Source organism: Nycticebus coucang, chromosome 14 (genome assembly GCF_027406575.1).
Source record: "Nycticebus coucang isolate mNycCou1 chromosome 14, mNycCou1.pri, whole genome shotgun sequence".
NCBI lineage: Eukaryota > Metazoa > Chordata > Mammalia > Primates > Lorisidae > Nycticebus > Nycticebus coucang.
This window is the reverse complement of record NC_069793.1, coordinates 21,073,501-21,099,924: the sequence shown is the minus strand read 5'-3', so window position 1 is coordinate 21,099,924 and position 26,424 is coordinate 21,073,501. Positions and strand designations below refer to the sequence as shown.

The 26,424-nt window shown below is 53.2% G+C and overlaps 1 protein-coding gene across 6 annotated transcripts in view; it reads left to right on the top strand.

Moving 5' to 3' along the window:
* Positions 1-18,323, top strand: part of CD82 (CD82 molecule) — a 48,139-nt gene extending 29,816 nt beyond the window's left edge. For all 6 annotated transcript variants that reach the window (XM_053561294.1, XM_053561295.1, XM_053561297.1 and 3 more), the window contains 7 exons: positions 1,195-1,267; positions 5,872-5,996; positions 6,172-6,246; positions 13,530-13,631; positions 16,707-16,910; positions 17,106-17,189; positions 17,421-18,323. In XM_053561294.1, the coding sequence (XP_053417269.1) occupies positions 1,195-1,267; positions 5,872-5,996; positions 6,172-6,246; positions 13,530-13,631; positions 16,707-16,910; positions 17,106-17,189; positions 17,421-17,498 (741 nt within the window). In that variant the 3' untranslated portion in view covers positions 17,499-18,323. The remainder of the gene's footprint in view (positions 1-1,194; positions 1,268-5,871; positions 5,997-6,171; positions 6,247-13,529; positions 13,632-16,706; positions 16,911-17,105; positions 17,190-17,420) is intronic.
* Positions 18,324-26,424: the final 8,101 nt, after the last annotated feature.

Below are 26,424 nucleotides of genomic sequence, written 5' to 3'. Positions count from 1 at the left end.
GTTTAATGGTTAATTCATCTTGGATCTTCTGCCTTAATTTTTGAAGTATTTCTGCAAAATATTATTTATCTTGTTTATTGAGTTTTTCGTGTCCTTTTACCTTACTCTGGTCCTGGCTCTGGTCTTTATTAGCAACAGAACAAGGATGCTGGGGACCTTGGGGCTGTGCTAGCCCCAGGCTGAGGGCTCTCTGGTGGCTGCTGGCCTTGGATCTGGGATTATAGGATGGTGGCCAAGATGGGAACCTAGGGCTGGTGAAAGACATGAGATCCTTGAGATGTGTTATCTAGCAGGTGGGCCCAGTCTAGGCCCCAGGTAACATCCAGCTCTGTGCGGTGACATAGTAGCCCAGCCTCAAAGAGAATCTGTGCCTTTGCTCAGGCTGTAGACACTTCCCTGACCTTAGCCAGCTTTGTGGGAAGGTGAATCTTGGCTGAGACTCCACCTGGAGGAGGTGAGCTCGGGTTGTGGGCCCCACTGAGGGGGAGGAGGGAAAGCAGAGAATCCCTGGGCCTAGGGCCCTTATTTCTCACTCTCAGTCACCCCCATTCATTCTCCTTTCTAACCTGTGTCTGTGCAGTTTTGTTCATGAGCTCATTTATTCCCTCAGCTGTCTAGCATTATGGGACTTACAGGGATATGCCCTCAGGAGCTCGCTCACAGTTGAGCTAGAGAAACGAACACAGCAGGAAGTTAGGCTAGTGGGAATGACTGTTCAGATGAGTTAGGCAGTCATTGCCACAGAAGAGGGGCAGACCCCTTCATGCACTAAGGGGAGTTAAGGATATCTCCTGTGTCACCAAGACCCAAAGTCAAGGTGAGCTTTGATGTTCAAGTCTACGGAGAGTCTTCCCCAGACCATGGCTTCTTAGGGAAACCCCCAGGCTGGAGGGGAGGGGTAGGCACAAGAAAGGTACCCTGGTAGCAGGCTGCACTGGGAAACTGGGCTGGAACCTCGTCTGGTGAGGGGGGAGAGGAGGCAGGAGGGATCTCCAACATGTGGGCCTACCATCCAGATTGGGGATTTGGACCCTGAGGCCATCTTGACATTGCTGGGCTGGAGAAGGAGGGGGTGTCTCCCTCTGTGTCCCCCTAACCCTTCCCTTCTTGGCCTGGGTCACAGGCATAGCTGGGGAGGGGCTCTCACCCCACCTGCTCCTGGGATCCCCATTAACTTTCCCCTTCTCCTTCCAGATCCTGGGTGCGGTGATCCTAGGCTTTGGGGTGTGGATCCTGGCGGACAGGAGCAGTTTCATCTCCGTCCTGAGTAAGGACCTCTGCTTCCCATACTCTGGCCCACTGTAGAGGGGAGGATCAGGGCTGTGGGCAAAGTCATCCCACAAGTACTTTAGCTTCAATGTCTGTCGCTTTTCCAGCTAACCTCAGGAACTCATCCAGGTCCTGTTGCTGACCACTGCACCATGGGTCCCCCAGGCAGGGGTTTCCAGAAGAAATTTTCTGTTCTTCCCCAAACAAAGCTGCTGTTGTCTGGAGAACACTGGGGGATGAGGGAGGCTTGTTTCCCTTCCTGGCCCCTTCCCTTGGCCCTGACCTTGGGAAAGCCTCTTAAATTCTGTTTCTTCATTTGCCCATTCAGCCAAATATGGGCACCAGTCACACCCATCCCCATTTCAGAGAGACGTAGGGGAGAGCCAGAGAAAGTAGATTGTTAGGCTCTGGCGAAGCACCTGCTGTGAGCCAGGCAGCTAGGAAGGTCAGGCAGGTGCGCCATGAGCAGTGGGCTGGGCACAGCTGCCCTAATTTATAAGGCTCATCCTGTGCCAAGCATTTGCATGTATCAATGGTCTTAATCCCACAAAAGCCCTGTAACATAGGTAATATTCTATTCCTGCCTTATCAATGGAGACACAGAGGCTCAGAGAAGTTAAGTCACTTGCTGGATCAAACCCTGAGAGCTCTGGTCCTAAATGAAGTACATGCCAGGGTGAGTCTCATTGTGGAAATCCCTTCTCTGTCTTTAGAGGCTGGAGGCAAGGAGCCCGAGGCATTTCTAACATGGATCACAGCCCCTCTGGGTCTACTTAGCCTCTTCCAGGAAGCCTTCTGGACTTGCTGTGCTGACCCCATGGGAGCTGCCTGGGGTGGGGGAGCCTAGCAGAGGCTCCGAGGAGCACAGCCGTGCCTGCTCATCACTGAGTGTGGCCTTGGCGCACTTTCCCTCCCAGCAGCTGCCCAAGGCAGCTGCCTTGGACTCTGGCCCATGGCAGCTGCTTGATTTGAGTAAAACGGAACCTGGCTAGGATGTGGTGATGGAGGGACCACATCTTTCACCCTCGCCCCCGGGGGGCTGGGCCTCCCCTCTGAGATGGAAAGCAAGGATGATCCACCCTCTAGCCACATCCGATGTGCCTTGGGCTATCAGTTCCTGCTTCTTCTCGGGTTAGGGTGGGTAGGGGACCCATGCTCCCCATGCCTTCCCAATGTGGGACACACCCTCGTTAGCCTTGATTAGGTATAGGCCCCTCTTCCTGGACCATCACCCACACCCAACAGCACTACGCCCCAGGGCAAAGTCTAGAGGCCCAGCCTGCCTACCTGCATTTCTGCCCTCTGCGCTCTCCCCCAGGACTGGGATGGGGGCAATGTCCTACTATAACCCCAGCCGCCTCCCTGTTCAGGTCTGAGAGTCTGGCCAGACCTCAAAGGCTTACTAGATGCAGCAGGGGTGCTTTTTGCAAATACTGTGAGCCCCTCCCACCCCAAGGGACCTGACTCCCTTAGTGCAGGTGGGGGCCTGAGTGCTGGTGTTTGTCAAAAGCTCCCCAGGTGATTCCCAAGGCAGCCAGGGTTCAGAAACTCTGATTTGGAGCCCAGTTACCATGCACTTGGATAAACTGAGGCTGGAGGTAGTGGAGAATGACTTGATAAGAGTCACACAGCTAGCAAAGGTCAGAACTGGGACCCAAGGCCCTGGACCCGTTATGTGCCTGCCCTGTGTGACACAGCACTTTCCTTACCACTGCAAGTGAGTTGCCACTGCGAGTCCATGGGGCTGGGCATTACTAGTCTCAATTTTCAGAGGAGCTAAAGCAATTCATCCAGGGGCACACAGCTAGTGGGTAGGGAGCTGGGATGCAGACCAAGTAGCCTGGTGCCCTGACCCCCATATCAATGGCTCTGTGGTATGCCACTGGTTAGTACCTCGGTGAAAAGTAAACTCGAGCCAGACCGCTGGGGTTTGAGTTATGGTTGTGTTGCCCATTAGCTGTGTGACTCTGGGGATGTTACTTCACCTCTCTGTGCCTCCTCACCCACAAAATAGCAATAGTAATAGAATGTACCTCATAAGGTTATTGTGGGAAGTTAAATCAGCCATTTCTATCTGGAAGGAGTTTAGAACCAGTCATAGTAAATAGTACATAAGCAATTGCTTAAGTTCTAAAATACTATTTTAATCTTTATAACAACTTGAAGAAGCAGGACTTAGTCCCATTTTATAGGGACTAAGAAACAGAAATGGCTTGCCTGGGTGGGAGCATGTTAGTAGCACAGCTGGGGTGGAAGCCCACTTCTCTTAGCCCCTAGCCTCTTTCAGTTTGGGCCACTCCCTAGTCCCTGCCAGGCCCAGGAGGATTGAGGGTTATTCTGGTGCACCACATGGGTGGGCTACCTGGGGATATATCCTTGCCCTATTCCTGAGGTTGTTCAGATTTGGGGTGTGCTTGGGACCCTGGACATTGACAGAGACTGCTATCAGTGAAGTGTTCTGAGAAGTGGAGACCTCACAACTCAGCTGACATCAGCTGTGGGGCCTGAGATGGGGTTGGGTCTGGCCTGCTGGGCACCTCACAGCCTCTTAGCCCCTCTGAGCCTCAGGGTCCCTGCAGACAAACTGGGATGTGAAAGCAGCCTCAGCGGGCTGCTGCTGAAGTTAAGCAGGATGATCTGGATAAAGGACCTTGTTTGCAGCCGGCACACAGGGGCTTTCTGGGCAGTGCCAGTTTCTTTTTTGTGGGAGTAGTCACTGGGAGGAATTGTTGAAAGCCAAACCCAGGATGTTTAGGAAAAGTGGAACTGATGGCCTCTCCCTGCCCACGCTGAGTGCTGAGAGCCAGAGGGCCTGGTGGGAGAAGGCCAGGCTGGGCTGCAGAGGCCCCCACACTCACCCCGTGGGGGCCTGGCCTGGCTTTATGGGAGCTGGGCAGGGACAGTCTGAGAGTGGGGTGGGTGAGCCAGGAGTCTTTCTGAGCTCCAGAACATTTTGTGACCAGGAAGTAGAGCTGGATCCTGTAGCCACCCACCCTCTAGCTTAGTATTTATATGTTAAGGGTGCTAATACCCAAGGAGGCCAATGTAGGGCCCTCTGCTTCTCTGAGGTTCCCAGGAGTCATAGCCTTCCAGGCTTGTGTTCTCCCTGCAGCAGGGGTCTTCCCTGGGGAGAAGGTTAAAAATTAAGATTCTTGGCCTTCTACCGAAAGAGTCTTCGTCCAATTTTGATGGAGGTGGGGATCTATGCCCCTAGGAGCTTCCCCTGATCGGCACTGTTCTCCAGCCTTCTGGAAACAATGCCCAGCCTCCCAGAGCACTGGGGACAGAGTGTGCCTTCCCCATGGGCTGGGGACAACATGGGCTTTGCCCCGTGCAGTCAGTTGAGCTTCTCAGGAAATGCTGGTCATGTGGCCTGACAGGGGTTCTGACCTCCACCCACTGGGAAGAGGATCTTGGCTCTCAGGCCTGTCCCTGAGAGCCCCAAGCATCCTCCTCGCCTACTGGGCTGCTCGCTTGCTCACTCTGGGCACATTCTTTCTCGTCTTATTTCCACTCCTCAAATGCACCGAGCCCACTCCCTCTGCAGCCCTTTGTACCTGCTGTGCCCATGGAGTGCTTCTCCCTGGGTCTCCACTTGTTGACTTCTCCATTCATGTCTCAGTTCCAACAGCACCTGCTCAGGCCGGCCTTCTAGACCACCCGCCTCTCCCTGCCCCATCCTTCTCTGCACTGTTAGCAGGTTCAGTATCTTCCTGGCCCCTAACACAACTGGAAAACTTTATTGTGTAGGTATCCCCCCAACCCCATGCCAAACGTCAGACCTTGTCAGCCTCACTTTTGTGTCCCCAGCAAGGGCCACAGTGCCCAGCATGAGGTGGGCACCCAGTAAGTCTCTGTTGGCTGAATGAAAGGGTGAGTGTCACGGCATCAGAGAAAAAAAGCATAGTATTGGAGGGTTCCATATTTCCAAATACCAACTCTGGCCCCTGCCCATGCACCTTTCTGAGCCTCAGTTTCCTCCTCTGGGAAATGGCCATGCTAGTGCCCGCCAGGCAGGGTTATGTCAGTGGTAGGGATGACATGTGTGAAGACCCTGATCATGGCAAGAGAGGCTGGGGTTTGTGATTATATGGACACAAAAGCAGGAAGAGCAAACATCAGCCTAGAATTGTAACAGGCTGGTTGTCAGTCAGTTCCACAGACGTTCATTCACTGTGGGCAGCACCTCACTGGGCCAGGCGCTGCTCTGCGAGCTCAGGGCTCAGCAGGAATAAATTGAAGCCCCTGTCCTGGTGCAACTCACCTTCCTGCAGTGGGGGAGGACAAGGAGCAAGAAAAATCAGTAAAACATAGAGTCTTCAATCCTCACAAGTGCTAAAGAGAAATAGTAAAGCAGGGATGGAAGTTGGGCTGGATCAGGAAGAGGGCTGCAGTTGTCCATTGGGGAGGGGGATACCCAGCTAAGGAGGCTTCCAAAGAGGGATGAGGGGCATGCAAACATGCCTGACCCCAGCACCCTGGCTCCAAAGAAGGGATTGGGGAGCAGACCAGATGGTTAGGCCAGGTATTTGCACCTGCTGATTTTGTACCTAATGATTTTGTGCTTTTTGAGTGAATGGCCTTCTCCTTCCTCTCCCCTAGAGACCTCTTCCAGCTCCCTCAATGTGGGGGCCTATATCTTCATTGGTGTGGGGGCAGTCACCATGCTCATGGGCTTCCTGGGCTGCATTGGTGCCGTCAATGAGGTCCGCTGCCTACTGGGGCTGGTGAGTACAACACCCTGCCCACCACCCCCAGCCACTGCCTGTCCTTACCCTTATCCAGCCAAGCAGGCCTGAGCACTGTGCTTGCCCAGACTTTGGGCAGAGAACGTGTAGGGCGAGTGGGATGGGTGCTGCTGGTGGGGCCATGTCTGACGTTTGGCCTGCTCTGTGTCCGCAGTACTTTGCCTTCCTCCTTCTGATCCTCATTGCCCAGGTGACTGCTGGGATCCTCTTCTACGTCAACATGGGCAAGGTAGGCTCTCTATTTCTCCCCGCCCCTCACTGGACTGGACTGGACTGGTCACATGGGAGACAGACCCTGGGTTTCAGTGATGGACAAGAAGCCTCTCAATTGTCATAGACAGACCCAAATAGGTGCCAGGGACAAACTCTTTTACTGCTGGTTTTGTGGGCCTGAATGTCAAAAGAGGAAGTGACAGGTGCGGGCAGGATCTCTGTTGTACCTGACTCTTGGTTGTTTGACACTCTCTGCTCCCTCCCTCTGGCCCCAACCCCATGCTTTCCAGCTGTGCAGCCTTGGGCAGGTTGCTTGCCTTTGTGGCCTGTTTCTCCGTCTGTAAAACTGGGTAAAAGTACCTCTTCACCCTGGGGTGGTGGCAAGGACTCTTCAAGAGTCTGTCTTAGTAAAACGCTTAACACAGTGTGGAGCACCGTAAGCACTCAATAAATGTTTGTCATTCTTCTTATTAAGATACTTTAGCAAGTATTAAGTAAGTATTAAGTCCTCCACAGATGAGACCCATGAGGAGAATATTAATAAAAATCATCAGTTCTGTGGCAGAGGGAGGTGTTCAGCTTTCAGAAATAGAAAATCAGACTTACTGTGGCTTTAACTCTAGGGGCATCTGTTGTTGACTTAGTCAGAGTGTGGTTTGGAAGCTCAGAAACCCTGGTTCTGGCCATCTGTCCAGCATCCTCACAGTGATGGCTTTTCTGCATTATGCACCCCTTTGCATCATGGTCACAAAATGGCTGCCACAGCACCAGGAACAACATCTATCTACTGCTATGGTCAGAAGGAAAGTGGGCAGTGCCAGCCATGACCATCTTTTTTTTATCAGAAAAGCAAGCCCTCCAACAGCCCTGCCCAGGCTGGGTTACAGAGGCACCCCTGGCTGCAAGGGAGGTTGAGAAGGTGAGCATCCAGCTCTCAGATTCTGAAGACAGAGACACAAGAGGGGACGGAGTCAGGACTGGCTGTTGGGTAAGGCAGTCAATTGTGACATCACAGTTCCTGTGTATGGAGCACCTACTCTGTGCACATGGTATCTCTTAGAAGCTTTATATGCATTATTTTGTCCTCACAATGGCCCAGCAGGTTAAGTTTTATGTTGACAGAGGGAGAAGCAGATGCCCAGAGGTGACTCACAGAACAACATCAGTAATAGTGACTGTGAGCCCCACCATCCCTACAGGTGATTTGGCGGCACCATATACCAAGTACAACGTTGGTTGCTTATTTTCATTCTCTCACTGATCCTTACTAGGCTATCTTGAGGTCATATGAGAGTCTCCATCCTGCAGACGAAGGGGTAAGGCTCTCTGGCCCCGAAGCTGGCATTTATCTTTCCCCACAACCTGCTGTACATGGGCCGTGTCCCAACTGAGCCCTGGGACCTAGCTTCCCTGCATTGTTACCAGCTCCTTTCCAGCAATGGAGGGGCCAGAGCTGGCAGCCAGATGGACTCCTGAATTTTACCACTTGAAGGTCAAGTTGCCTCAGATCCCTCTTGAAAGGAGGTTGAGAAAACATTATATTAACATCAAAAATTGACACTTACTAGGACTTAGAGCAAGCCTCAAGCTAAGTGCTCTGAACATATATTTAATTATATGAAGGGTCCTGTGAGATTGTGAGTATTGATCCCCCCATTTTCAGATGTGGAAGCTGAGGTTTAGGGAGATCAAGCAACTTGCCCACGCTCCTGCAGGCATAAGGGGCAGAGCCTTGGCAGCCTGGCTTCTAAGTTCATGCTGGGGAAATTTTCATTGTGGTAGTGCTACCTGAATCTATACTGCTTTTTTATAATTTGTACCCAACTTATTTCCTAGGAGAACTGGAACTGGTTCCCATGATAGGCACAGGGTAACTAAAATCAAAATGAGAGAGCACAAAACATACACTGAGAGAGGAAGACCTTAGAAAGCAGAGGATTTCTGAGATACTCTTGGCAGCCTAGATTTAACTTGAGCACTGAGCTTCCTGGAAGTCAAGGCAAAAGAGGAAATAGTGGATTCAGTAGGTGAAAGGAAGCTCATTTGGCTATGAAACAGGAAGTCAGTTATTAGGGGAGAGAAATTTCTTTCCTAGCAAAAAGGTTGTAGAATCAGGTCTTTTTTCTGCCCCAGGATACCTGGGGCTGAATCTGGGTAGATCTAACCAGGTCCCCGTAAGCTGGTTCCTATGACACAGAAGCTGGTTGCCTCTGTAGGGGTCTCAGGCAGTCCACCTTCTCACCTCCTGAGATCGACCATCTTATGGTAATAAAGATGACACCCACTGGGTAGGCACCAACCATGTGCCAGGAACTGAGCTAGAGATGTGGGCTGAAGCACATATTTCAATTTTATAAGCATTTTCTATTTTAAGAAATTGAGGGCTGGTAGCACCTGTGGCTCAGTGAGTGGGGCGCCGGCCCCATATACCGAGGGTGGCGGGTTCAAACCCGGCCCTGGCCAAACTGCAACCAAAAAATAGCCAGGCGTTGTGGTGGGCGCCTGTAGTCCCAGCTGCTCGGGAGGCTGAGGCAGGAGAATCACGTAAGCCCAAGAGCTGGAGGTTGCTGTGAGTCCTGTGACATCATGACACTCTACCGAGGGCAGTAAAGTGAGACTCTGTCTCTACAAAAAAAAAAAAGAAAGAAACTGAGGGCCAGAAAAGCAGAGTGACTTTTGGCCGTGGTCATATACAGATGCATCAGAATGAGGTGTCCTTCTGGATCCCTCTGACCCACAGCCAGTGCCTCCCTCCACACCACGCTGCTTCTAAGGGGCTAGTAGAATCTCTGCTTAGCCGACAATGACAAGCTAAGCCTCAGAGTGTCCCACCATCCCCAGAACAGGACTTACATGGAGAATGGGCCTCCTGACTCCAGTTCAGACTCTGTGTGTTGTACCCTACCATCCCGTCCCCTATCTTTCCCATTCTCCACCCCCGGCTCCACACCTCACCCCACAACCTCATCCCAGACTGCCTGGAAATTTCCTGGGGAAGTTCTGGTGCCACTATATTGCCCGAGTTGGAAGGGATGACTTGTTTTTTCTTTCCCAGCACATTGTAAATTTCAGTGAAGACTAAACATATCCTTGATGGTGTTTATTCCTGCAAATGGGCCAGCTGGGAAGGTGGGACTTGTTTGAGTCTCAAGGATAAAGGCCTTTGGAAAGGAGATGGGCCTCTGGGCTGCCCCTGCAGTGTTCTCCAGGGCTTTCCTTCCTGCCCCCACTCCCCGCAGCCACTGTCCCCAGGGCAGTGATGAGGAGGCTGGAGGCCTTGGGCAAGGCACATAGCCTCTCGAGCCTTGGGCTCCACTTCTTTAAATTGAGAATAATAAACCTGCCTAACCCCTGCCCCACATTGAACGAGGAACAGATTGTGATACTGAAACAAGATATAGAGAGGTGGCCATTGGCCTCAACTCCAGAACCACTTTTTCTGAGATCCTGGGCAAGTTACGCAGCCTCCCCATGCCTCAGTTTCCTCATTTGTCAGTGGTAGTAATGCTACAGGCCCAATGCCCCTTATCTGTAACTCTGAAATCCAAAAAAATGCTCTGAAAACCAAAAGTCCTGCTGGAAACTCATTTGTTGGCAAAGTAGAATCCAAGTGGCAGGAGGCTGTTTCTAGGCTTTGCTGCCCACTCAGGTGTCCCTCGGGAAGTATGAATTCGAGTGATGGCAGGATGCTTTCTGAATACCTGAATACTTCTCAGGGCTGGGGCCCCCAGGGGCTGCCCCGTAGCGCTGTGGCAAAGATGGAGAGTGCTAGCATAAGGGAAAGGCATACGGTGCCCCTGGACCACGCTGATGTTGCTGGCACCATTTTAAGTGTTTATTAGTACTGCCGCCATTATTAACCTCGTTAGTACCTGGTAACGCCTCAGTACACGACAGCTGTTCTTGTTGTCAGCCCTTAGCATGAGCAAGGGCTGTGGGGACCTGGATTTGGGTGCCAAGTTAGGAGCCTCCTATGATTGTTTATCTGGACTCTGTTTAGTGAGCAGAGCCCATCCCTGAGCCACTCATCATGCCCAGGGTGTGGACAGCCATGACAGCAGGGCCTCTCCAGCTATGGATTGATTGAGGAGTGGTTACCCAAGGAACAGGACTGCTGTTTCAGGAGGAAGAGAGAACGGACACAGGGCCGGCAGAAACAGCAGAGCAGCCCCCGCAGGGCTGTAGTGAGATCATGAACGTCTGCTCACGCCACCTCTGCTCTTTTGTCTTGGTAGCTACCTGGTGGCCAGAGTGACCTCCCTGGGCTCTTAGACTCCTGATCATTCGGGTCCCAAAGTATCAGCTCTGAGCTGAAGCAGTCCCTGTGGTCCAGCTGTGTCTGTCCCTCAGCCACGTTCTGGACTGGAGGATGATGTGGTGTTTCCATGGAAACCACCCCGACTCAGTGGAAACCACCCAGCATCTGTCACCTTCTCATTTTAGGGGAAGGAAACAGGGAAGTCCAGGTTGTTGTGACAACTGCACAGGGTATAAATAGAGTCCGAGGGCGGTGTGTCGAGAGGGAGCTTGGTAGGGGGGAAGGATGTGGGAGAGGTGGCTTTCTGCACAGATACTTCTGGGGAGTCCCCTCCCTCATGCCGCAGGGTTTGTCCACCTTCTGTGGGCTAGGGGTGGAGCCAGGGGGTCAGACGGAAAGATCTAAGATCTGCAGGCAGACAGCCCGCTGTGTGACTTGGACAAATCATTTAGCTTCCCTGAGCCTCCGTTAAAACTGCTCTGATCGGGCGGCGCCTGTGGATCAGTGAGTAGGGCGCCGGCCCCATATACCGAGGGTGGCGGGTTCAAACCCGGCCCTGGCTGAACTGCAACCAAAAAATAGCTGGGTGTTGTGGCGGGCGCCTGTAGTCCCAGCTACTTGGGAGGCTGAGGCAAGAGAATCGCTTAAGCCCAGGAGTTGGAGGTTGCTGTGAGCTGTGTGATGCCACGGCACTCTACCGAGGGCCATAAAGTGAGACTCTGTCTCTACAAAAAAAAAAAAAAAACTGCTCTGATCTACTTCAGGTATGGCAAAGTGGTTTCAGTGCTGATAAACTCAGTGGGTAAAAATGTGGGCTCTGGCATCAAGACAAGCCTGGATCCAAACCTCAGTTCTTCCACGTGTTGGCCGTGTAACCTTGGGCAAGTTAATTACCCTGTCTGGGCTTGTTTTCTGAATCTCCATAATGAGGGATAGGGTCAATACCTCGGCCCTAGATCTGCTGTGAGAAGTCACTTGACAGACTACAGTAAAAGCGCCCGCCACAGCACAGGGCGCGTAGCAAGCATCTGATGAAAGCGAAGCCATTATTAAGTGTTGTGATTAATTACTGACAGGAAAGCTTTGTAAATTGTAGAACTCTGTTCAAGGTGGGGTATTTTTGTTTTTTAAAGTGTCGTGCTAAGAATTTCGCTGCGTGGTAGGAGCACGGAGCGCAGCCCTTGGGGGCTGGTTCCCCAGTATGGTTGAGGGCGTGTGCAGAGAGCCAGGACCCCAGGTCCAGGCCCATGGGATATATTGGGTCTTCTGAGCACAGCCTTTGAGGGCCACCCCACTCACAGCATAGCGTTCCCTTTGAGCCAGGCTCTGAGACCCCTGCCTGGAACACCTGTCCCTCTGCTCCCACTTCCTCTTTCTCAGGAACCAAGGGGAACAGGTTATGTGGCCTTCACCTTGACATCCCTGCCGGCTAGGGTTGCTCACCCTGAGGCTCCCTGCAGCAACAACAGCTGACCACCACTGGCCACATCTGTGCTGTGTGCACAGGAAGGCCTCTGGGCAAGGTCCCCAGAGAGGCCAGGTGAGGCCAGACCGGGCTGGCTCTCAGAGGTCCCCACTCCCACCTGGAGCCAGGAGCCTGCCTCCTCAGCCCCTGAGGCTGGTCTCAGGTTGGTTTCACTGGGCACAGCTGATGTGTTCCTGTATGGCTGCTGCAGCGAGATCCTCTTCAGGTCTTGGATGGGAGGCCTTGGGAGCCGAATCCTTTTGTTCCCTGAAGCCCTCACAGGTCTTCTTTGCATATCAGCATTCTCTCTGTGGGGCTAGTTAAAAGCTGGGCTTTGCTCCACCTCCACAAGGGACCTGGAATTCCTGATCAGAGTAGGGGGTCAGCACAGTGAAAATGTAGATTCTATGGAGCCCGGGACATGTGGTGAGGTCACAGAGAGGCAGCAGACCTGGACCTCGCACTCCAGCTGGTGCTGCTGGCTGAGGGGTGTGGGCAGGGGGAAGGAGGACCACTTGATCAGTGGTCGATGCTGAGGCTCCAGGCCCGCCTATCTTGGGGCGCCCTCCAGGTGTCTGTCTGCCCTGCAGTTGGAAGCCTGATCTGAGAGGCTGCGCCACAATCCATGCCAAAAGGAAGGTGGGCCGAGCTCTCCCTCTCTGTCCCTCCTTCCCTGGGAGGTGGGTTAGAATGTCCCTGCCCTCTGTGAGGCATGAAGCTTAACCTGAAGGGTGCATGGGTACAGCTTTGGTGTGACACACGCATTTGTTATTCTGTGTTCTGCACACTGGCTCTGTGCTAGGCTTCCCACTAGCCACTGGGGACTCGGGTGTGTTTGTCTCTGCCTGTAGCAAGCAAGCCAGATTCAGTCCCTTCCCCCATGGAGCTGACACGCTAGTGAGCATGAACACCAGTGAGCTGGGACGTCACTGCTGTGAAGAAACACGTGGCATGCTCACCCTTGCCGGATGAGGAAAGCCTGGGAAGGGGTGGTTGAGGGTTGGTGGGGAAGGAGATGGAGAGGGCTGATATTTTATAGAATGGTCCTGGAAGGCCTTTCTGACATCTGGGCAGAGCCTTGTAGGAAGCGGAGGAGTAAGACACATTGATATCCATGGGAAGGGCAGAAGGGAAAGCAAGTGCAAAGGCCCTGAGGTGGGAGCATGCCTGGCACAGAGACAGCAAGGATACCTGTGCACCTGAAGCAGAGGGGCCAAGAACAGAGGAAATGGGGCCTCGGAAGAGCAGGGACAAAAGGTGTCGGGCCTTGTGGGCCATTGAGAGGATGTTTGGATTTTTTTCTGAGAGTGGTGAGGGCCAGGAGAAGGTTTTCAGCAGTGACGTGGGAAGACGTAGGTGTTTATGGGGCCAGGCAGCTGCTGAATGCAGAATAGACTGAGGGCAGGGTGGTTGGCACTGACTGCATTGGGCACCCAGGGAGCTCCAGGAAAGAGGGTGGAGCTGCAGACGTGTCCTGAGGGATGTTGGGAGGGACCAAGGAAGGCAATCTGAGTGGGTGACCAGAAGTGGGGCACGCGTTTCAAGAAGTCTGACCTTGATCCTTGCCTCCCCACAGCTGAAGCAGGAGATGGGCAGCATTGTGGCCGACCTCATCCAGAACTATAACAGCACCCACGAGGACAGCCTGCAGGAGGCCTGGGACTATGTGCAGGCCCAGGTGAAGCCTGGGGCAGCGCTGGGGTTCTGGCTGCATGTCCCATGTGTCTGGGACTGGTGTCCATGGTGCCTGGGTGTGCCTGGTGGACAGGGTCTGTTTTGGTTGGGGCAGGGAGGGAGGCCTGAGAAGCCCCCTCTCCCAGCGCCCCCAGCCAGTACCACGGACCCCTGCTCAGGGGGCCCAGAGATGCAGAAGTAGCTCCACAGCTCATGGTGTTCCCCTTTGTGGCCTGGAGTGAGGGATGTGGGGACAGCTGTTGACACTCTCATGCATCTTGAGCCAGTCCCATGGTTGTCAAGAGCTCTACCCCAGGTGTTCAGAAACTGGGTGCCAAGGCTGATGTGCAAAGAGAAGTCTGAGTAGAGGCTGCCCTGGGGGGAGGAGGGTGGCTGGGGAGGCACCAAGGGAAGCTGGATGAAGGGAATGTTCTACCCCAATTCACCTGGATGGTGATCACACTAGTGTGTGCACCTATGTAAAAATTCACCAAGCTGAATATGTGCACATTAGTGTAAAGGTGTTATACCTTGATCAATGAGAGAGACGGATGGGTGGGTGGGTGGATGGATAGATGAGTGGATGGGTGGGTGGATGGATGGATGGATGGATGGATGGATGGATGGATGGATGGATGGATGGATGGATGGGTGGGTGGGTGGATGGATGGATGGGTGGATGGATGGACTGGGTTCCCAGCCTGGGATGAGCCCACACACAAATGGACTTCAGTGATCAGGTCCAGGCTCTATTTTCTTGTGGTTCCAGATGTTGTATGTGCCTATAGCTAGGGACCGTCCTCTCTGGGCTAGAGTTTCCTCCTCTCTTCTGTAAGGTCACTGGAAATACTGGTCACTTAGGGCATGCCGACACCTGGGAGGAGGGTGACAGGGACAGGATTAGGGCAGTAGGAGGAAACCTGACTCCACTGCACCAGAAAACTCTGGACATTGGAGATAGGACACTCTGTCCAGGTGACAGGAACGTGGCCATTTTCCAAGCTAGTAAAGGGCAGGGTGATGTTTTCTGGCCCTGACGGAGGAGATCAGATATAAGGCCTATGGCAGAGAGATGTTTTGGTCACATCTGTAGTTTGACTCAAAACTGATGAGACTTTGTTGAGATTAGAGGGATCTGGACAACCCAGGCTAAACCAGTGCCACCCTTAAGGGAGACACAAGCTGGAGGTAGTATGTGCTGCTGGGGACACAGTGCAGGGGGGATCAGGGCAAGATGCTCCTGGAAGGAGGAGCTCTCCAGCCTGTGTCTCCATGGTTGTGCATGGTGAGTAAAACATCACCACCAACATGACACATAATAAACACTGCCCAGGCACCAGCCTGACTTTAAACCCCACAGTTTTAACTGTATGCTGTTTGCTCTCCTATGCTGCTGGGGACACAGTGCAGCAGGGATCAGGGAAAGGTGCTCCTGGAAGGAGGCCTCTGCCCAGTGCCATAGAAGGGCCAAGGAGAGCTGCCTCATTCTGCTTAGGTGTGGGAGAGCCTGCTGGTGCCCCCAGCCCTGAAGATCCCTGTGTCCCTCAGAGGTGCCAGCTTTTCCTACCAGAGAGGAGGCTGGCAGGCCACTAGGAATAAAGCCTGGATCAGAGACTGCCTGGAGCCAGGTTGCTCCTGAGCCCTAACCAGGCCTGGCACGCCCCCTGCTGGTCACAGGCTTCTGGCCTGGGACTTAACACCCTGAGGTGGGAAGGAAGGTGTTCCCCGACTGATCCTTCCTGGGTGCCATTGCTGTCCCATTTAATTCTCCCAGGGACCCTGGCACAGTATCTATTAAGTACAGGTAGATTAGTACAGAGCCCAGAAAGGCTCCCTTCATCTGGAACTAGGGCATTTTCTCCTTAAAAATAGCAGAATCGGGGTGGCGCCTGTGGCTCAGTCGGTAAGGCGCCAGCCCCATATACTGAGGGTGGCGGGTTCAAACCCAGCCCCGGCCAAACTGCAACCAAAAAATAGCCGGGCGTTGTGGCTGGCGCCTGTAGTCCCAGCTGCTCGGGAGGCTGAGGCAAGAGAATCGCTTAAGCCCAGGAGTTGGAGGTTGCTGTGAGCTGTGTGAGGCCACGGCACTCTACCGAGGGCCATAAAGTGAGACTCTGTCTCTACAAAAAAAAAAAAATAGCAGAATCGAACATGTCTCCTTTTTCACTTTAGCAACTGGCAAGTTCAGAACCAAATCTTAACTCCTGCTCGTGTCACACCTAAAAGTGGAACTGACTTTACTGAGCTCTTACTGTGTTCTCCAGTACCGTGCTGGACACTCTGCCTGCTCATCCATTCAGTCTTCCCAGCAGCCCCGTGAGTTAGGAAACTTTGTTGTCCCCATTTTGCAGATGAAGAAACTGAGACCAGTCCCTTGTCCAATGTTGCTCAGCTGGAAGGTGGCAGAGCTTGGATTTGAACCCAGCAGTCTGATTTTAAACCCCACAGTTTTAACTGTATGCTGTTTGCTCTTCTGTGTCCAGTGCACCTGTGCCCTTTTTTATTTTTCAGACAGAGTCTCACTTTGTTGCCCTTCGTAGAGTGCTGTGGCATCATAGCTCACAGCAACCTCAAATTCTTGGTCTTAATTGATTCTCTTGCCTCAGCCTCCCAAGTAGCTGGTACTATAGGCGCCCACCACAATGCCTGGCTATTTTTAGAGATGAGCTTTCGCTCTGTCTCAGGCTGGTCTCGAACCTGTGAGCTCAGGCAATCCACCCACCTCAGCCTCCCAGAGTGCTAGGATTACAGGCATGAACCACTGTTCCCAGCCTTAACACCTGTGCCCTTTCAACTTGAACTCCCCTCCTACTCCATTTTGCATTTTATTGGTCCTGATATTTGCTTCTACTATATTTGTCATTATGGTATGTTTCCTGAATGCCACTTTAAAATCCCTTGTGGCTCTCAGAAGCCAAAATAAAACCCAAATGCTAACCCTGGCAGATTTGGCTGGAGCCAGAGGGCCTGAAAATGGCAGATCTGAGCCTTTGTGCTGCAGAAGCCCGGCCTCTGCCAGGAAGGTGGCCTGCCCGAGGCGGGCAGTGGGCACAAGCAGCCTGTCCTCTGCCCTGCCCAGGTGAAGTGCTGTGGCTGGATTGACTTCTACAACTGGACAGACAATGCTGAGCTCATGAATCACACCGAGATCACCTACCCCTGCTCCTGCGAAGACAAGGAGGAAGGGGATGACAGCGTCATCCTGAGGAAGGGCTTCTGCAAGGCTCCCGGCAACGAGACCCAGCATGGCAACAGCCCTGAGGACTGGCCTGTGTACCAGGAGGTGAGTGGATGGCTGTGGGCCGGGGCCAAGCCACTGCTCAGTCCTTCCTTCCTTCTTCAACTGTACCTCTGTCGACATATTTGTTAATATATTCATTCAAGGAACATGCAGAGCCCTCACTGCAAGCCCTCTGGGCAGTTCTGGGTAAAAGGGCCCCCGGTGTGGGGTGACGTAGCCGTATGCTTCACCCTGCAGGGCTGCATGAAGAAGGTACAAGCGTGGCTGCAGGAGAACCTGAGCATGATCCTTGGCGTGTGTGGGGGCATCACCATCATCGAGGTCTGAGTCCCCTCCCCCCGGCCCCCTTCTGGTGCTCCGTCCTCCTGGATCATCTCTGCCCTGCGGATCTCCTCGGGGACGGGGAGGACGAGGCCCCTAGGGCAAGCAGTCCTCAGTACTGTCCGGCTCTGTGACCTGAGACAAGGCGCTGCTCCTCTCTGGGCCTCCTTCTGATGTCTGCATGACCGGGTGGCTGTGGGGCCTCCTCTGACTCTGTCTCTCCCTCCACAGGTCCTGGGGATGCTCCTGTCCATCTGCTTATGCCGGCACATCCATTCTGAAGACTACAGCAAGGTCCCCAAGTACTGAAGCAGCTGCTGTCCCCACCTCTTCCCCCATCCCCTGTTCCCTAGCCTCAAGGTTCCCAGGGGTCTCCCTGGCCCCTCCTCCAGGCCCACCTCCCACCTCACTGCCAAGGGCCCTTGTGCTGATGGGAAGTGGGGGCATTCTGGGCCTGGCCCTTGTCCCTGCCTTTCTGCTGCCAGCCTTGAGTGAGGCTGTGTGGCCCCTCCACTCACTGCCTCCCAGGGTTCTCTTAGCATCTCAGAGACACACCCCTGTGGCATGGGCTGGGCTGCACCTGCCCTTGAGGCTATGTATATTGTACAGGGGAATATGTACTAAAAATTGGGGGAGGTATCAGGGGACTACCCACTGGGTGGGTCAACTTTTTTCTTGCTATGACACTTATGTCTTTTTTTTTTTTTCACATTTTTATTGAAGGTGGGCTTTACCTGACATTAGGGGCAGCAGCCATTCCCCAGGCCTGGTGCGGCCCCATCTGGACAGCTCAGATCATCCTGGGCCACGCAGTGGGGGCAGCACCTAAGTGAGCTAAGCTGAAGGGGTCTAGTGAGGGCATCTTGCCTGGCCCTGGGGGCCTGGCAGAGAGCTGGCCCTGCATTTTCCAGGATCCTGAGCTCTCCAAGGAAGGGGAGGAGGAGGAGAGTGCCTTCTCCTGGGAGAAGCTGGGCTGGCCTATCTCAGCAAACTGTCTTCTGGCCCCTGGGAGTGGGTGGCTGAGGCTGTGCCTTGTGGGAGAGTGGGGAGGGGGCTCTGTGTGCACAATTGTATAAAACATGTTCAGGATTCTAAGACTGACTATTAAAGAGGCTTTGTAACAATCCAGCCTGAAATGATGGGTATGCCATTTCCTGGGCCAGGGGAGGACCAAGCAGAGGAGGGTGTGAGCAGAGTGGCCAAGTCTGCTAGAGACGATGGTGGGCACCTTGCTTCTGTCCCCCAGAGCATCTGGGCTCCTTCTTCAGCCTGGTGTGTGAGGAACGTGATGTGCCCTGCCTGGGTTTGATTTGGTGTTAACACAGGTATAGATGATACCTCTCCGTTCCTGCTTCTGAAACTAGGGGACAGGTCCCCACAGAAAGTGCTCAAAAATGGGATGGGGAGGGGGTGAAACCACGGCATAACTTTGCTTCTTGTCCTTCTTTCTAGCACATCTGTTTTTTGCAAAGATTTGTGAAAGGAAACATTTTCCTACTAGAGAAATGTGATAGAATAATGTGTAGAATTCAGGGGACTTGTTAAGATGAAATACGAGGAAGCTCTTCCTTGTGCATAGCTCCTACAGCTGAGCCCCAGCACACCCTGCTCCCGTGTCATGAATCCCAGAGGGCATATGCACCGCTGTCTTTCCTCACTTCTCCAGGTCCCTGGCAGAAGAGAGGATGTAGGGGGACAGACACTTGCCTCCCCGTAGTGGGGCAAATCAGGCCTCGGACAGTGGTGTTTCCAAAGGACCCACTAGGTGGCGCTGCTGCCCCAGCCTGGGAGCCACGCAGAACCCAAACACCAGCCCCAGCCCAGCAGATCTCTCATTCTAGCAGACCTCTTGGGAAAATGCAGATTCCAGAGCTTAAGGATTCTGAAAGCAGCAAATCTGGGATAAGGACAAGGAATCTGCATTTTTCACAGTGCTCTGAGATGATTCCTGAATCATGTTGCTATAAGGTTCTCAGGCTCTGGTGAGAGGTAGCCACAGCTGGCCTCTCAAAGAGAAACAGGATGGAGGATCCAGGCCAGAAAGCCTTGGAGGAGGCACACATCAGGGACAGTCCAACTATTTTTTAAATTTATTTTTATTATTTTTTGAGACATAGTCTTACTCTGTCGTCCTGGGTAGAGTGCCGTAGCATCTTAGCTCACAGCCACCTCAAACGCTTGGGTTCAAGTGATCCTCTTGCTTCAGACTCCCAAGTAGCTGGGACTACAGGTGCCTTCCACAACACCCGGCTAGTTTTTCTAATTTTAATAGAGACAGGGTCTCACTTTTGCTCAGGCTGGTCTTAAACCAAGCTGAGCTCAAGCAATCCAATAACCTTAGATTCCCAAAAGTACAAGGATTCAAGTCATGAGCTACCACACCTGGCTCGGCCCAACCCTTGATCTGAACCTAATTAATTTCTTGCAAGAGACTTCCTGTGGTTGAGATCAAGGACACACCCACTTTCAGGCCTTCGGGAGGTGCCAGGCCCAGCACACAGGCCTGATGTAGGCTTAGAGTCTCATGGGCTATTCTCTGCAATAACCAGAGACTGTCTGCAGCTGTTTCTCATGTCTGAGGACTGGGGCTCCGAGTGAAGCCAGGCCAGCTCACTGTATATATACATAACTTGCCTTATTTCACAAGGGAAGTACATGTAATATAAAACATAACAGGGAAAATGTAAATTTATGAGCAAGTGTAGGCTTGGGTGAAATAAACACAGCTGAATTGCCCATAAGGTTATTCCCTCATGATGGCAAATGTAAGCTGTGCACATAGGATGCTTTCTGTGGCCACACTCACAGCAGACATCACTAGCTGATCACAGTTCTCACATTCTTAGCTCTGATGTACCCTGGCCATGCTTACAGCCAGCATCACTCATTGCAGCCTCAGACTTCTTTTCAACTCAACACCATCCATCTATCTAATTGGAATGCAAAATGAAAGCAGTTACCATCCTTGAGCTCTCATTGTTAGGATTAAGAGTACGTAATTTTGCGTGCGAGCTTCCTGGTAGCCAAAGCAAAAAAGATGAAGCTTTGCTAATTATATAGCTCTCATTTCCCAAGTACACATGCTTAACTACTAGGAAAAAAAAAAGCCAGCTGGAACCTCCAAACACACCAACCTTGCTGTCTGTTCATGATGAAAACAAGAGAAGTCAGTGGGCCAAAAAGCAAAAATGAGCCCATTGGGCATTTGCCTTGTGCTGGTTGTCAGCAGAGAACACAGAAGCTGTGCTGTTTTCCAGGGAGGACCTGGGAAGGCTCAGTGAATGCATGGGAGGCAGCTGGGTGACAGTTTTATAGAATGGGTGCTTCTTAGATAGCACAGGCTCTATAATGGCATGACTGACAGTCTTGTGAGGTATCTGGTCAACATTATCCCCATTTTACAGATGAGGACAGTGAAGAACAAGAGGCTAATTTCGTCTACATTCTGCTGTGGCTAAGAGGAGGAGCTAGGTGTCACACCCTGGCCATCTAGTTGCAGAGTCCATGCTGCCAGTCCCCTATGTCACACTGCCTCCCAGCACAAAAGCAGTGCTAATGGGAGAGTGATGGGGATCTCTCGCACGTTGTCCACGTTGTGCTGCAGAACAGCTGCCTGTGGTTAGAGACAGGGCCCCTTTCTTCTCTGTCTGTCTGTCCTGCTCAGCCTCCCCTTGGCCTGGGCAGTGGGAAGAATATGGGAGCTGGGGATGGACCGGGAAGCCAAGAGCCCCTCAAGGGGCAGCAGCAGACAACAGGGTGTGCATTACAGTCTGGGTGGATCAGGCCTGGGTGCCCAGGGTTGGCTGGGAGGCTGAGGCAGAGAGTCTTGAGAGGGTGGGGGTCTGCCGACCTCCCCCTACATGGGCCAGCTGGCAGGTGTCAACAGTGGACTAGCTCTGTGGTCTTAGCCACCTCCCTGTCAGATGGAGAGGGCGTGGAGCAGAAGGGTGTGTTCATAGTTGGGGCTGACCTGGCCTGGCCTTACAGGCCTCTCACAGCCTCCACCCCCAGGAGGCCACCAGGGACCATCGCAGCTGTGGAGCCAAGGGCCTGGGTTTGAATCCAACTCCACCTTCATTTTCCTGTGTCGCCCTGGGCCAGACAGGCTGGTGTAGGCTCAAAACTGTGTTTGTGAAATACGTCAGAGAAGACTGAGGAAATGTCCAGAGTTGCTGAGGGGGTAGCTGCTTCCTCCAGCACGTCCATCCTGCCCAAGGCCCCACAGCTAGAAGGTGCTGCCAGAGCCAGGATTGGAATACCACATGTTTGACTTTGAAGACCATCCTCCTGGCCGCACCTCTTCCCACTGGCTAAGATTTTCTGGGCCAGCCCCAGTGTGTGTCATGTTGTCAGACTGTGGGCCCTGACTTCTCTGGGATCTGGGCCACTGTGAGTACCAAGCCTGCTGGACCCCGCACTCTGACCTGGAGATGACCCAGTTTCTGCACCACCCTGGTCCCCAGGCCTGTGCGGTTCTGGCAGGGAGACATCATAGACCCATCTCTCTAAACCCCGATGTGGCCCCTGAAGCCACACCTGCCCTGAGCCCCTGGGGGCTTCTGGCCATCCTTCCTGGGCTGCTGGCCCAGCTGATGTACTACTAGGCCTTCTGTGGGCTGCCAGCCCTGCCACCAAGGTCCTAGCCAAGGGACCTGCTCTTCAAAGGACAGGCCCATGGGAGGCCATAAGGACACCCACCCACAGCTTCCTGGGAAGTCTGGAGATGGCGCCTAGGACGTGTCCAGGAAGCTGCATGCAGATGGGGGTGGGAGCTGACTGGCAGGGACACTAACCAATGGGAATGGGAGTCAGGCTGGAGCTGGAGCAGGACCCTCACATGTGGACTGGCAGGCAGGAACAGGGCTGGGGGATTTTCATCAGCTGGTATAACATATTTTACTATTTTATTATAATAAGTGGCATGGCTGTATGGGCAAGTCCTGCTGAATGTCCTGTGCACGCAGACAGAAGTCCTGAAACCCCCTGAAGACTCAGTCCATTCCCAGCCCCTAGCTCTTCTCCCCTCACACTGAGCCTCAGGGAGCCCAGCGTGGGCAGGAAATGCCAAGTACCTTCACGCCTGGCCTTTTGGGGCCTGCCTTAGCAGAGCATTCCAGCGGCCAACCCCATCCTGTCTCCCAGTGGAGCTACCTTCAACCTCTTTCCTGGGGTCTTCCAGGCCAAGAGTGGCAGTGTGTGAGGGGACACTAACAGCACTGGAGCACCCAGCCACCAGGGCATCTCGTGAGCTGGGCTGCCACCACCTCCTTTCCCCGCAGAGGGACAGAGTCCCCAGTTGTCATACTTCCTCACGGCAAAGGATGGCTGTTCTCTGGGGTCTTCGGAACCTGTGGTTCATACATTCATTCATCTCATGAATACTTAATGGACACAGAAAACTGCAGCAGTAAACACACACGAAGCCCTGCCCACGTGGTGTCCATATTCTGACAAATGTGGAGAATGTTGGACACAGCAACACAGCAGGACACACGTGCACACACAGCACACACAGGTGCACCTGCACACACAAGCCCACGCCCTTACACAGGTGTGCACCAGCACGCAACTGCCAACTGCTGACAGCACGGTCTGAGTCTAAGCTGCTGCGTGGGACCCGGCCCGGGCCCATCCTGTGGAAGGAAGTAGAAGAATGAACAGCAGCAGCGCAAACAGGAAAGGGGGCCGGAGCGCTCAGCCCGTCCTCTAGGCACACTCTGCAGGATCAGACATTCCCCAGGCAACCCCCTTCCCTCCCAACATCAAATCAAACCAAACAGCTCTGCCTACTGGGGGTGGCAGGCGTGAGTGCCCTCACCTCCCTCAGTCTCTTCTGGAAAATGGGGGCAATGGTTCTTAACTTCCAGTGTTACTGCAGGAGCCAAACGTGGTATGTGCATAACAAGCTACTTGCCAGGGCAGCCTCTGCCCTGGAGCAGCCCCCAGCGTGGGGGGTGCATTCTCCCATTCCCTGGACATGGCCCTCCCTGGGCAGGAAGGTGGCACTCTGAGGCTTGGTAGAGGGCAGGGAGGGCTGATGGGTCCTACAGTCTGGGACTGGGCAAGGAAAGTCTGTGCTGAGCCTCCTTCCCAGTGGGAAGGTGAAGCAGGTAGTGCCCTTTGGGGACATCTGACCTGTGAGTGTCCCCAGCTGCCCTCTCTGATGTTACTTCCCCAGCACCTGCTTTCTGGGCTGGGGGTAGGCCCAGTGTGCCAATCTGCTCCCTGACTTCACCTCGGAGCCTGGAGCAGCGCCCTCTGGGAGCAGGAGTGGCTTCCTGCAGGATGCTGGCATGGGGAGGCAGGAGCAACCGGAAGTGCAGGGGGCCTGGCGGGGAGGTGCGAGCTGAGGAGGCCCCCGGCAGGCTCCTAGGGCTGTGTGGGTGGGAGGGTGCTGGTGGCAGCTGGCAGAAGTGAGCCCACCCTCCACTCTTGCACCACACTCCCTGGGATCCCAGCAGCCACTCCCCTCAGTCCTGGCCCACAGAGGGCTCAGGCCCTTGGGGTGCCACGTGAACTCCTTCATGGGGAGGTCGTTAAGGAGCCACCTGGTGGGCAAATGGGGGCCTGGTAACATAGAAGGAGGAAGGCCCTTCCCCAGAAGGGCAGGCTCCACATCCCAGGGTGCCCACAGATAGTGCCCTGCCTGGAGGAGTGACTTGTAGCAGAAGAGAGGCAGCAGGGCCACTGCAGGGAGCATGGCCGTCCCCAGCAGGCATGGGGCAAGCACCCTTCTTCTTCCCAGTCATCGTCACGGTCACAGCAGCCACCATTCACTTACAGGTAACCTTTAACTCTGACACACTAGTGAGGTAGTGTGGAACCCAAACCTTGGAAAAGCTAAATTGCTTGCTGTCCTACTGCACAAACCCAGGAGTCATTCACATTGTAGTCTAAATAAATGGCACCCCTGGAGTTGGCAGTGAACGACCTACGGGGCTGCACAGGACAGCTTCGCATCCACAATCACACTGTTAGCGGAGACCCTGGGACCTGGGGCCCTTGGCTCTGTGTCCAGTGTCTTTTCCCTTAGGACTCCAGGCCCGTGGGAATCCAGACCCCTGGTTCAGAGAAGGAGTAGAGGATGTGGGTCCCTTCTAAGGAAGTAAAAGTCAATTCATCCAACTTCTCATCCATCAAGCCATGCAGTAATTATTTATTGGGCACCCACTGTATGCTAGGCACTGTGGAAGGAATTGAGGCTCACCAGGATAAACAAGGACTCCAGGGTTATGGAGTTTACAGTTTAGTGCAGGACACAGGCTATAAACACTAACATAAACCAGAATTTGTACCCCATTGGGGGACAGAGAGGGTAGCAAAACTGATCACGACCCTGCCTCCACCTGCCAGTAAGTGCACAGGATAAGGAAAAGGAGCCTTTGTCAGGCTGGCTATTGCTGCCTGAGATCCTCACTGCTGAGGACCCTGTGAAGGCTGCCACTGGACCAGGATGCAGAGCACAGGCTGGCTAGCCCAGGGTTCAAGAGGACACAAGGAACCAATCAAAGTGCAAATATAAATGAGAACGAGGCACCGCTTATGCCCTATGAGGATAACCACTCTGGGCCTCCTGCGCATCCAATGTGTGTGGGAAAACCTTTCCCAGGAGGCCAGAGGAAACTATCTGTAGCCCGGGATGGTCCAAAACAGGCGTCCTCAAACTGTGGCCCGTGGGCCACATGAAGTGGTGTGAATTGTATTTGTTCCTGTTTTGTTTTTTACTTCAAAATAAGATATGTGCAGTGTGCATAGGAATTTGTTCATAGTTTGTCTTTTTTTAAACTATAGTCCGGCCCTCCAATGGTCTGAGGGACAGTGAATTGGCCCCCTGTTTAAAAAGTTTGAGGACGCCTGCTCTAAAACAACTCGTCAGGGGTAGTTTGATGAGTGTAATTAGCAGGAGCTGAGGTTGTCCAGGTGGGCAGGATATATTTCCTTCGTTTGGGGACTAAAAGGGCAGAGACTCCAACCTGGGTCTATTCCTGGGGCACGCAGGCCATAGGATGTGTGTGCCTGGACCTGCATGGTGTCTGGTTTGTGTCTCTTTGGGGGGAAGGAACTTGAAGGTGGCAGTCTGGCTCTGACTAAGGGATAGAGAACGGAGCGGACAAGCCATCTGGGGCAGCCGTGTCTTTCCTGCTGGCATCACAGGCCACAGTGGGCTGCTGGGGTAGGTTTCACTGCACTGGGAGGTGACAGACATGGCTTCTAACCCAAGTATCTCCTAGTCCCCTAATTAGTTGCACTGTGGTCAGTTGTTTGCAAAATGGTCTTCTTCCAGTATCTGTGCTTTCTGCAGCGTGACTATACAGCTCCCAGAACCTGTGCTTGCTTTGGCCAATAGAATGTGAGAGAAGGGATGGTATACCAATACTGAGCCTAAGTCTTAAGAGGTATCTCCCCCTTTCTCTTTCTTGCTCTCTCATCTCAACTCAAAACCCTGCCACTGCATGTGAAGAAGCCTAGTTAGCCCGCTGGAGGATGAGGGCCAAGTACGCCAGGACCACATCATCCCAGACACCAGCTCACTCACCTTCAGAAGCAGAACCACTGGCTCACCTGCAGCCAACCACAGAGGCGAGAGAAGATCAGATGAATCACCCAGCTGAGCCCACACTGCCTACACACATGCAGATTCATGGGCTAAACAAATGGTGGTTGTTTGGGGGGAACTACCCTAAATATGAAGTAGTGCATTGCACAGCAATAGCTAGCTGGTAAGATGGTGACCTTAGATAATAACAATGACAGCTACCATTTGCTGAGGGCCTCCTGCGTGCCCAGTCCAGTTCCAAGTAATTGACATACGTTACCTCATTCAATACCCACAGTACCTCCGAAAGTTGATACTTACTTGGATGTTTACTTTACAAACGGGAAAACAGAAGCTCAGAGAAGACATTGGTCTAGTCTAAGGCTGCTGAACAGAGGCAGAGGCAGAAACGAGATGAGAACCTATAATCTGTCTGCATGGACTCAGCCTCTGAGCGCCCTTCCCAGATGAGCCTGAATGTTAGAGTGAACCAGCAGCCCTGGAGGGAGCGTAATGTATTCTGCACACGGGAGCTGACATCATTAGGAATGTTGTCAGCCTTCTGCTCCCCGAGAATTATGCCCCATCTCGCCCTGTTCTTCTCTGACCCTCAGCCAATGCCTCTAACTCCTTTGGGCTTGTGGAAAGGAAGACAAAAGACACGGATGTTTGGATCATTTCTTTCTTTTGATTCCACTT